The 12,549-nt window shown below is 49.4% G+C and overlaps 1 protein-coding gene across 8 annotated transcripts in view; it reads left to right on the plus strand.

Moving 5' to 3' along the window:
* Positions 1-901: 901 nt before the first annotated feature.
* The window catches only part of ARID1B (AT-rich interaction domain 1B), a gene marked incomplete at its 5' end in the record, with an annotated part of 336,354 nt that continues 324,706 nt past the window's right edge, over positions 902-12,549 (plus strand). For all 8 annotated transcript variants that reach the window (XM_082307126.1, XM_082307119.1, XM_082307122.1 and 5 more), the window contains one exon: positions 902-2,728. In XM_082307126.1, the coding sequence (XP_082163252.1) occupies positions 902-2,728 (1,827 nt within the window). The remainder of the gene's footprint in view (positions 2,729-12,549) is intronic.

Below are 12,549 nucleotides of genomic sequence, written 5' to 3' on the forward strand. Positions count from 1 at the left end.
GAGGCGCCTCTCGGGCACGGGGCTGCGGGGCCGCCTGCGCTCCCCGAAGTTCGCCCGACCCCTCTGCTCCAGCGCATCTGGCGGCGGGCACCGCCGGGGCGGCTGCCCCCTCGCCGCCCGCCCGCGGCCCGGGGCGCCCGGCGGGGCCCGCCTCGCCCCTTCGCCTCGCAGCAGCCCCCGCCGCCGGCCCGAGCTCGGCGTCCGGCTGCCTCCTCCGCCGAGCCCGCGGGCGGCCCCGCGCCGCGCACACGGGCGGCAGCCGCGTAGCAGCCGGGGCAGCGGCGGGGGCCGCGCCCCCCCAGCCCGCCGCCCTGCCGCCGGCGGCGGGGAGCGGGAGGCGGCGGGGAGCGGGAGCCGGCGCCGCGCGGAGTCCAGTCCGCGTTTTGCGAGTGCGCGGGAGCGATCGGGGCGGAGGGGGCGATGGCTGCCGGCGCTGGCTGCCGCGCTCGCTCATGCCATGCTGGGCCAGCGCGGCTCCGCCAGGCGTGTGTTTACCCATATCCGGGTTAGGGAGGAAAGGGGGAAAGAAAAAAAAAAAAAAAAAAAAAAAAAAGTTTCATTTAAACCTGAACAAAAAACTTTCAACATGAAATCACAGAGCAGGAACGGGCACGGACCGTAAGGCGTTCTTACCATTTCTGATCTCAATCACAGACTCGGGGAGGGAAATTTCTGTAATTTGGTGCGTGCGGAGCGGTCCGCAGGGGATACTCTTGGCTCAGTCAAGTCCCTTCCCCGGCCGCTTCTCTTTCTGCCCCTCTCCTCTCCCTCCCCCCACCCCTGCTCGCCCCCCTTTTTTGAGGGTAGGGGTTGATTTTTTTCATTTTTCAATTTTTTCTTTTTTTTTTTTTTTGGTATTTACTGTTCTCAGTACCAATTTCTCCGAACTCGCAATGTTGCGATGATCATGGCCGCGCAAGTCGCAGCGGCTCCGGCGGGTGCGAACAACAGCAAGGGCAAAGCCCCGAGCCTGCCGGGCGGCCTGGGCCCGGAGCGGGGCCCGGAGCGGGGCCCGGGGGGGGCCGCCGCCGCCGCCGCCGCCGCGGGGGCTCCCGGGCCGGGCCCCGCGCTGGGGGTCGGAGAGGGGGGCCCGGCCGGCGGCAGCAGCAGCGGCAGCAGCGTGAATAATGTAGATCGCCATCGCCTCCGCCACCACGGCGAGCCGCTGAACATGGCCAATAACGCGGCTCCCGCCGCTGCCGCCGGTAACAACAACAACAACGCCAGCGGCGGCGGCGGCTCCTCCTCGGAGCCGGCTCTGAAGGAAGGTGGAAGCTCCTCGGCGTTATCTTCATCTTCTTCGTCTTCTTCCTCCTCCTCCTCCTCCTCCTCCAACCCGGGCTCGGCCATGGAGACGGGGCTGCTCCCCAACCACAAGCTGAAGAGCGTCGGAGGCGATCACCCCGCCGCGCCGCCCCACCACCACCATGCCCACCACCCGCATCACCATGCCCACCACCACCATGCCCACCACCCGCACCACCACCACCATGCACTACAGCAGCAGCTAAATCAATTCCCGCCGCCGCCGCCGCAGCAGCCGCCGCCTCAGCACCATCCCGTGCAGAATAACAACAGCAGCCTCGGCGGCGGCGGCGGCGGCGGCGGCAGCGGCAGCAACAACAACGGCGGTGGCGGTGGCGGCGCTGCTCAGCCCAGTGCAGACATGGAGCAGCAGCAACATGGAGGAAAAGACAGTGTTTTGGGCGCTCAGGCCGAGCCCCCCCAGCAGCCGCAGCAAATGCTGAATAAAGGCGCCGACGAGGAGGAGATGCCCGGCAAGATGGGCGAGCCCATCGGCGGCCGCTACGACCACCCCGGCTTGGGACCCCTGGGCGGACAGCAGCAGCCCCAGCAGCCGCCCCCGAGCGCTGGGAGCGGCGGCGGCGGCCTCGGCGGCGGCGGCGGCGGCGGGAGCGGGGGAGGCGGCGGCGGCCCCTCCGCGGTGGGTGTCTCGGAGTTCAATAGCTATTATGGCAACGCTGCCCCTGCCCCTGCCAGCAGCGCTACGGCGAGCCGCGCCGGGCCTTGCTTTGATCAACATGGCGGACAACAAAGCCCCGGGATGGGGATAATGCACCCCACGGCGGCCCCCAACAGCATGGACCCCCTGCAAAACTCCCACGAAGGTTACCCCAACAGCCAGTACAACCACTACCCGGGCTACGGCCGCGGCCCCGGCGGCGGCGGCGGCGGCGGCGCGGGCGGCGGCGGCGCGGGAGCCGTGGCGGCGGCGGCGGCGGCGGCCGCCGGGGCAGGCGGCGGCGGCTACGGGGGCTCCGCGGCGGGCTACGGGGTGCTGAGCTCCCCGCGGCAGCCGGGCGGCGGCATGATGATGGGCCCCGGCGGCGGGGCCGGCCTCGGCAAGGCTGCTGCCGGCGCGGCGGCGGCGGCCGGCGGCTTCGCGCGGTTCTCCGGGCAGAACCAGCACCCGTCCGGGGCCACCCCTACCTTGAACCAGCTGCTCACGTCCCCCAGCCCCATGATGCGGAGCTACGGCAGCAGCTACCCCGACTACAGCAGCCCCAGCGCCCCGCCGCCGCCGCAGCCCCAGCCCCAGGCAGCGGCGGCCGCCCCGGGAAGCCAGCAGGCAGCGGCGGGCATGGGCATGGGCAAGGACATGGGCGCCCAGTACGGAGCGGCGAACCCGGCCTGGGCAGCGGCGCAACAAAGGAATCACCCGGCGATGAGCCCCGGGAACACCGGGCAGGCCATCAGCAGGACCCAGGTAACCCCCGCGCTCGGTGGGGACGGCTCCCCGCCTCCGTGCCACTCGTGCCGGGGTCTGAGTTTCTTCGTAATTCACTTTTTTCCTCCCTCCCAGCCCCCTCTTTTTTTCCCTCTTTCTCTCTCTCGTTCCCCCCCCCACCCCTCCTCCGGGCCAGTTCTGCTCCCCGCTGCCCCCGTAGCAGGGGCGAGCAGCGCACAATGCGCGGCCCCGGCGGGGCTGGAGGCACCGGAGCGCGGCTTTCGCTGCCGAAACGAGGTTCCTCTCCAACCCGATTAATAATTTTTTTCCGTCCACTTTGAGACAGCGGCGGCGAGGCGCAGGGCCCGGAGGACGGGGAGCCCGGGACGGGGGCGGGGGGGGCGGATTTTGTAACCGGAGTGTGGGGCCCGGGGGGCTCCCGGGGGGTAACCTCCATTATCCTCCACGGGGCCTCTTTTTCCTTTTTTTTTTTTTTTCCCCCCTCTCTTTTTAACCTGTTATTTGTTTGAACAGAACGAGTCGCGCCGTGGCACGCTCTTAGCAAATTAGTTTGGTGACTGGTGGAGTTACCGCAGTGAGACCCGCGGCACGCGGCCGGGCTCCTTTTTTCTGTGGGAAGAGCGCGCGTGTGTGCGTGTCTGCCGGTGCGGGTGCGCGCCTGGGCCCGCGCCGTAGCCCGGGCGGCGCGGGCCGGGGCGCGTGGGGCGCCTCGGCCCCGTGACCTGACGGGGACTTGCCCACCGGCACGCGCGCGCGCGCGTAGCTACGTTTCTCTCTCCCCAAACACACGCGGAAATCCGAACCGGGGGGGGGAACCGAAAAAAAAAAAAAAAAAAGAGAGAGAGAGAGAGAACGACAAGTCCTCGGCGTCAGTAAAGGGGCGCGGGCACCGGGCGGGCCGCCACCCGCGCCCGCACCCCCCTGCCCGGTAACTCCGCCGATCGATCGATGATCGATCGATAGATAGATAGATAGATAGGCGCGATAATCGCGGGGCGGCGGGCCGTGGCGCAGCGCCTTTCCGGGGCGGGCGCGGCGGTGCGGAGCGGTGGCGGTGCGGGGAGCCGGCGGGCCGGTCCCCGCCGGGACGGCCGGTGGCGAGGAGCGGCCGGGTCTCCTCCGCCAGGTTCGGAATTTGAATTGTGGAGGTAAACTGGCTGCAACCGTCTCCAGACAGCTGCCTCCGAGTTGACATCTAATCTGCCATCTGATTGGCTCCCCGCTCGCCATTGGGCACCTCGCGCCGCTGATGTAAATAGAAGTGCTGAGCGGCGCAGTCACAGGGAGCCCCGCCGCAAATAACCGCCGCCAGTCGCGCCGGCGGGGCCGGGGGGCGAGAGGCGCGGGCCCGCGGCCTCCGCATCGCCGCCCGCCCTGCCGGCCACCGGCCCTGCCGGCCACCGGCCCGGGGAAAAGCCGGGGCATCTCCCCCCCTTCCCACCGCACCCCGTCGGTTTTGTTCCACGGCGTGGTCTTGCTGGGCATCGATCGATCGATTTATTTATTGATTTATTTATTTATTTTTAGATTTTTTTTTTTTTAATTCTGTGCTAATTGGAGGCGGTAGGGGACTATCTTGTAATAACAGTGTTTGGACGAGGATTCGGGATTTCAAGTTGCGCTCGTGCCTCTAAAAACATTTTGTAATGTTGCAGCTTATGGATATTACGCAAGGGATTAAATTTTTGTAAAAAAAAAAAAAAAGAATTAGTCCATATACTAATTTCATTGCGTTTCTGTTAGCTTGATACCTAACCTATGCATGCCTCTTAAAAAAAAACTTGTTTGGCTGTAGCTGCCGTAGGTGAGAAAACGCCGTGTGTTGTACAAAGAAGGGAAAAAGGAGCCGTTCTGTCAGAGGCTGCATTTGTTTCATCTCTGCGACGACTCCAGATATTCGGGGGAAAATGTGCTTTTGCCTTTGAATTGTGGCTAGAATACTTCAAGAAGCATCGGGAGTTGTTGATCTCATTATTTTTCTACACAAGTGTGAGATTAGGCTTGAATTCTCAGTAGGAAAGTGAATTGTGTTAAATGGAGTAGTGCATTAGAATTTTATGGGTTTCTCTTCCCTTCAACAAGATCTTTCTATTAAGAACTGTTAAATCTTTTAATAGCTTTTAACAACGAGGACTGACAGGAACAAATGCAGGTGTATGCTTTTGGGGTCCTCAAACAGCTGGAACTTTCCATAAAGTAATGAACAGAACCTGGAGAAAACATCGCTTAATATTGTGAACGGTGTTTTAGTCCTGAAAAAATAATAATAGAAACCCTGGATGGGGTGGCTGTGTGTGTGTTTGTCTACCTCCAATAGACTACTCCTGACACATTTTTAGTTCTTACTCCGTTTCCTTTCTATTTCTTCCAGGGAAATAAGGTTGGTTTTTTTTTTTTTTTTTTTTTGCGAGTGTTAATTTTTACCTTTTTTAATTTGCACTGATAAAAGGGTCACTGGAAGCCAGAAGGTAATGAGGCCTCATATGCGTAACCTTTCATAATTAATTTAAAAATATTTGCATTGTCTGCTTGCTTTTAAACACAGGTAGTTCAGAATTTGTGGCTTTAAAAGCTAGGAAAATTGTCGTCAGGTAGACATAGTACATGTTACTTCAGAGTGCTATTTCTTCACGGCAGAAATTGTTTAAAGTATTTTATTTTTATTGGAGGAGTGAGAGTAAATTCATTATGTCCTCAGTATGACCCTTAGAAATACTTCCTTATATTTACGGGTTTACGTCCTCTCTCTGATTTCTTTTTTTTTCTGTACTGTAAGAATTAGGATGCAGCTTAGAAAGAATAGTCTGGCAAGGGCACAATTTCCTTGATTTTTTTTTTAAATATTATTTTTTCTTCAAAATAATTGTCATAAAGGCAGGTTATCAGTGTTCTTTTATATTATGATTTTTCCATCTAACCAGTAAGTGATGGAGATAAGAAATTTTCTTAGATTTTAAATCAGTATTTTTTAATGTATGCAATAGGTTGTCTCAAATAAAAAATAAATACTTACCATTAGCTGACAGAACACAATTATTTTTGTACATTGTTTTTTAATTCCCACGTGTCGATCTCCAGGTACGTTACGTCATTAAGCAGAGAAGTTGCTTGCTTTTTGAAAGAGAAAAATGGAATATTCAGTCCAGCATTCGAACAGAAGGCATCTCTATTTTTTTTAATAATCTTCTCTGTGTATGCTCTCTATATGTGTATACACACATTAGAATATACTCACTTGTCATGTGTCTTTGCAAAGCAGATGATGATTGGCCCCTTAGCCTGTAAGAAACTATTGTGCTGCGAACAGAGAAAAAGGACTGTCAGTAGGCTGCAACATCGGAGATACTTGTTCAGGAAATTCTTGTCTCAGCATGGGTAATTTTTGTAATATGCATAACTGTGGCATCCCACTCTGAACTGACGTCTGTGTTTGTCCGGCCTATTAAATTATTTAAGAAAATTTTGCTTCCATTTCATTTAATCGCCTTACCCAATCGTGAGACGAGATGTAAGCTTGAAAAAGAGGCCTCTTGTTTCTGAAGAAACACACGTTTTCAAAGCAGATGGATATTGCTCATGCAGATACATTGATTTGATTGTGGAGGAGTTGTGTGATGCTAGTGCAGTACCTTGTCATTCAGTTATTTTGATTATTGATTAATTCCTTGGCAGTGTACAGATATTTAGAGTCCTGAGGCTCCTTTTATTCTTCGCTTCTGATTTGCACTGCAGTAGCTTAACACATTAGCTGGCCCCCGTGCGTGTGCTTTATATACATCTTTCTCCTTTGTGCACATGTGTAAGATTTACATACACCTACACAGAAAGAGAGAACCTGGGTCTTTTCAGGAATACCTGTATAGCATAAGGTATATAGCAAGTTATTAGGGAAAAATCTGTCAAGCTGCTCTGAGTTTGTGTACCAGTCGTTTGTTCTGCAGCGGAGAAGCTCAGAATATGCCTGATTCTGCAGCTCTTTTTATGCCAAATAGATTGCCTGTATTGGGAGTTCTGGCTAAGCCAGGGCTGCAGAATCGTGTCCTGTGCCTGAAGGCCATTAAACAGCTGTTAGTGTGGTGAATAGATTCTTGATGTCTCAGTGGGAGAATAAAATATATTTTTCCCTGTGCATTTTCGAATAAACAGTTTAGTATTCACATAGCTTCTATTTTGAAGTAGCAAATAGCAATGTTCTCAGTTAGTAGCATCTATATATATATTATGACTGTATATTTGACACTTTGTGGTTTGGGTTCAGTTATTGGTTTCTGTAGTAGTGCTTATGCCCTACATGTTGAACAGCAGGACCCTGTGTATGAGATACAATAAAGAGAGATGCAAACCTGTCTACTGTATTACTGCCTCCATCGTGTAAGAATTCTACAGCTAAGCAGTCAATTACTGTCTTTTTGGGCATTCTGATTTGAATCTGTGGGGATGAAAACTAAGGCATTTAATCCGTTGCTAAATTTTCCAGTTACATACGTAACATAAAATTTTTGAAATTACTAAGCACGGTCTATTAGGTGATGCTGTTTCATTCTGAAATAGTATCGTAGCTAAAACTAGATGAAATTCATGCAATGAAAACAAGTTTCAATAGCTACTGATAGGTCTTTCTTACTTTTGCACCTCAAATATTTTATCGTAGGTATTTTGAAATTCTCATTGTTAACGTGGGAATGGCAGTCATTTATTTATCCTTATGTCCTTAAGATTGTACCTGTGTCCTAACTAGTTACATTTCAGTACTTTTTCAAAACGTGCCATTTATCAGGAGGCTTTGAAGATTCTCTGTGGATATGTAAAGTAGCATTGCCACACTCGCTGTGTATGCATGCTCAAGGCTGCAGAATTTCAGTAGTATGTGTTTGTGGTAGGCTAACTTGCTAGAATATATTTTAGAATTGTGATTATTAAGGTACTTGGGAAAAAAACTTTTTTCTTTCAATTTTGGGGCTATTTACATAGTGCTAAATACATGTTTTGGTAGGATTGAATGAGGACTTTAATTAAATTTAAATTAAAAGTATACCTTAGTGGTTTTCAAATTTGTTTTGAAAACTAGTAATAGAAAAGTGGTACTAAGCAGTGTTATTTTTGTATTGCTTGGCACTGAGAGAAGCAAGTAAGTGTAAATCATGAAAATCTTGTGGAGCCAGTCATACTAGAGTAAAATTTATTTTAAAGAAGCCTTACCCGTTAATAAATTTAAATATTATTTTTTAGTAAACCTGAAAGGTTTCTGTACATCTGATGTATGTTTTGCCATTCAGATCATAAGGCTGCCTTTTGAATTTTTCTGTCACCCCATCGTACCCATTCATGCTCAATTTTACGCACAAGTGCTGATGTGCTGGCACAGTGCTGCAGTGTTTGTGTTGCAGGTGGACCGGAGGATTTCTGTTGTTGTACTTCCAGTTCTGAGAGTGTGGCATCCAGTGATCCACCAGGAACATGTCAGCTCCCAAAGGGCCAAACGCATCCGGGGTGGTGTTCCACTGCAGTCGAGGAATCCTCAGGGATGAGTGTATCCCAAGATCCTATGCAATTTGTGAACGATGCATTTTGGGGATAGTAGATGGCTAATTTGTACAGGATTACTTTTAACTAACTTTATTTTCTCAGTAACGACGTTCCAAGTACGTTTGATCCTGACACTGTCTTTCTAGTGTGCCTTGCACTGGAGTAAGAGACAATTCTTCCTGTTGTACAGGGTGGGGAAACTGAGGCAGATAACATACACCGTCCTTCAGGCAGGCACACCTTGGCACAACTGAAAATGGCGGTCTCTTAGAAATAAATAGGGTCTCGGTGCCATAGCCTTTAGCTTTTGAATAAATCCAGTCTTGCTGTGAACACATTCTGTTCTGGGAGAATTTAAGCTTTACAGGCATCTGTTCAGACAACTGAGAAGACAAATGACTGAGTGAAACGAGGGATTTGTCTGCTGTGTCAATATAGTCACCTTAAACTAAAGGCACCGTCATCTAAAATTCAAGTATTCCTTGCACTGCTTTATCATGATTATGTACTCAATGTCATCTATATAAAGTCACTAGGTTTCTCACAGAAATTAAACTCTGAGGAAAATTGAGTTGAACAAGTGCCCAGGAGCTTAGCTGGTGTTGCAGAACTTGCCTTCTGATGTATATGATGTACAGAGCACAAGTATGTGCTGGGGGGTGCGGGGGTGCATGCACAGGCTTCCTTACCACCGAGTCCGGTTGTTTTATCTGGCAGATAAATTGTCTTCATTTTTAAAGTGAACAAATGTGATGCAGAAATCACAATTATTGTGTCTTGTTTAAAGATTGCTCGTCATATGGGAATTGTTCTTACTGCAAATATAAAGTACCTTTTAGCAAACTTTGTATTCCCTGTATAGGTAGCTTACTTCATCTGAAGGCACCTGCAACTATTGAGAAAATTGTGTAACCTAAGATCATTATCCTGATGCTGTTATCAAAATGTTTCATTGATGTTTATTAAAACCAATGTGAAATCTGTGTAAAAGTTTTCAGCAGGTATGATTTGAAAGGGTGTTGATGTATTGTGGTTTACATTCCATGTATAGTGGAAATGTTAATTTCCTTATAAAGTACCAAACCAAGTTGTGAGGCTGATGAATTTCTGAATGGGTAGTGGCCAATTTGTGGATGTAAAACCGAGTGTGATGGTTCTGCAGTGTGTGTAAGGAATTGCTGTCAGTACAGAGTTGTCAGTGTTTGATCTACTTGCATATTACTTCTTGCATTTGAGTCATGGTGGGTTTAGTAACTATGTTAGAAGGACTGAGTATGTGTAGAAATATGTAATCTTTTTATTAGTTTCCTTTCTCCAATGTCAATGACTATTAGTTAGTTAATCTTTTGCACCTGAGCTTGCCCAACTGCCAAATGGTGTTCTGCATTTAAGAATTCACTGCTATGCCCTATCTTCCCTCCTGCTTTGTAGCCTTCTGAGAGTTGAAAAGATGCTGAATTTAGGTTTGTGATCTGATAATTGTTTATGAAGACATCCATCTGAGTGATAGGCCCTCTGACACTTCCATCTGTGGGGCTCTGTCACTGATCTCCCCCTGCCACTACCATCAGTCTCTTTGTGACCATTGTGGGGGCTGGGGAAGGAATTTTCTGCTAATCTTTTTTCTGCCTTTTTTTTTTATTTTTTAGGAAATTAGATGTACTTTTTTTTTTTTTGTTACTTCTTTTCTTTAGCATGTTTGTAAAAAACTAATAAGAAAATGGGGAAAACGTAAATGTATAACTTGCCGTGTGTTTTTTTTTTTTTTTTTTTTTTTAAGGGGGTAGTGTTAGTTGTGTTACTAATAGGGTCTGGTAAGCTTCTACTCTAAACTGTTACACTCAGGATTTTTTTTTCCTTGAGAGCTTTGTTTAGAATTTATTTTAGGTATCTACTTACTCCTCTACTTAATCCTCTGTAGCAGTGGTTTCTGTTGGATGTTAGTCATTTTTTACCTGTGTTGGTTACAAAATGGTTTTGATTCTGCCAAGTTACTGAATCAATTTATTTGCCCTCTAAAGACCGTGTGGCCAGGTCCACTGTGAAGTTCTGTTGTTGTAGCTACATAGTTAGGTTCAGGGAATTAATTGCCTCCTTGACAAATAGCTGTTGTGGCAAACCCCTTTGTATTTAGCTTATCATTGGGGTAGTAATGTAGCTGCACTGGTAAAACAGCAGCCTTTCTAAGTAGCCTCTCCGGAGGGGTTTACAGGTAGGGCTGTTGCGATAGAGGTAACTTGCTGAGTTTTGCACAAAGTAGGCAGTTCCACAACAGCTTTTGGTCACGTTTTAAAAGCGCAGGGTGATCTGTGTTATGCAGGGAAGAGAGGGCTGTCTTGCTGTGGCACAATCCCTGGTACTGCTGGCTTTCACCGAAGGACTTGGAGTTTGAGCATGGTTGGTTTTTGTTTGTTTGAGTAAAGAAAGAAAATTGGTTCAGAAAATCCCAAAAGGAGAGATCCTGTTTTAAAACATAATTGTAGTCCTGTGTGCCGCTCCCAGTGTGGACATGGCTTAATTCACAGATTGATTGAAGTGGAATAGTGCCTTCTTTACACAAGCAGTGAATTCAGGCATGGTAAGTAAATTATGTGACTTCAGGAAAATGGTATTAGTAGAGGATTGGTGCAGGAATTCTGGATTGCAGACCGCATGATCTAAAGGTAGCTGGTTTCACTGTTGGATACCTCAGTTTCCCTATGTTAAAATAAGGATAATATTTGCCTTCTTTAATTATTTGAGTTTGATGTGCAGTTTTAATTAGCGTCATGCAGAATAAATAGGCAGTCTAAATACTTGTTATGTGTGAAGGTATCCAGTCTGCACTGTACCTCCCTCTCTGTGTTTGTTTGCATGGGATCTAAGACTAGGTGTTCCCAACGTTGATCATGTTATTTGGTTAGCTTGTCAGCCTTACTTGTTTGTAAGCAGGATACTGAAACATCAACTCTGAAAATTCCTTTTGAAAGCACAAGGACAGGATTTGTAGTTCTTAAATTTTATTCTTTTAAAGTTAAAAATAAAGATAAGGAGGTTTGTTTTGACAGCATCAAAGGAATATGCTGGTTTATTTGCAGCCTTTGATTTGGGTGGAATGTATGGAGTTCTGTATTTTTTTGTGTAGCAATTTATGTTGTGAATATTTTGGATATTCTCTGTTTATATGAAATGGTAGTATTGATGTCTCACTTTCAGACATGATTTATGGGGAATAATTGTGCTTTTGTGATTTTTTTTTTTTTTAGTCAGTGTTTCTTAGTTGCTTGAAATTCCCAAGTCAAGAAAAATGAGCTGTGTTCTTGAGAGCTGTTGCTGTTTTAAGATACTTACAGATGGTCGTAGATAGAGGCTATTTAAAGAAATACTTCTGGAAAAATACAGGTAGGTACGTTTGAGGCTGCTTTAGTTGTGTACCAGCAACAGCAAAATAATTTTACTTGGCAGTTTTACTTATATTTGAGAGTCCTTCCTTCCTGTGAACAGACAGGTGGATTTCTGTGGGGCAGGTAGCTTCACGGTGCCCTGCATTCCGCGGTCATGAGGAGCGCTAGGAATACGTAGGTAGTGGTTAGCTGGTTGTGTTCTGTTTTCCGTCGTTTGTTCTGAACTGAAGTTTTGCTTGATGGCGGAGTTTCCAGCCTGCAGAACCGCTGACCGCCGGCCGAGGTTTCCCGGGGGAGGCGAGCGGGCCGGGTTGCGGGGCCGATGACAAACGCGGTATTTGCAGCGTCTGTAAAAGTTTCACACATGAAGCAAACGAGTTCGCGTCTGTGGCGTCACGTGACCACAATATTTCCCCCCGGGCCGCTGCCAGCAGCTATCTATTGCTTTTCAACAATCCCGGCTGGCGGGCAGCCGGCCAGGGCGCGCGGGGCGGCCCCGTACGTGAGTGAGCTGCTCCATTCTTCACCTCCCCGCCTGGAGTGCCCTGACCTTCACATATGTAGATTAGCCATGTGCTCCCTCCATGGGAACTTGCCGCCTGGGGAAGAAAGGGTTGGCTTTTGTTGCTTGGTTTTTGGTGGGTTTGGTTTGGGTTTTTCCTTTTTTTTTTTTTTTTTTTCTTTTTTCCCCTCTCCTGTTTTTATTCCTCGGGGAATTTGACAGCCATTCATCCCTGACCTGGGCAGAGGTGATGCAAGGAAACGGGATGCACATGGCGCGCGGGGAGGCGGCGCGTGGGCAGGCAGCTGTGCCTCGCCTGCCACCGTCCCGGGGCCAGCTGCCGCCGGAGACGCGGCTGGAAAGCCACAAGTTTGGGGAACGAACGGTGGTTCTTGACTGCGTGTCACTTAGCTGCCTTGCGAAGAAGG

Source organism: Platalea leucorodia (genome assembly GCF_965183815.1).
Source record: "Platalea leucorodia genome assembly, chromosome: 3".
NCBI classification, from domain to species: Eukaryota; Metazoa; Chordata; class Aves; order Pelecaniformes; family Threskiornithidae; genus Platalea; species Platalea leucorodia.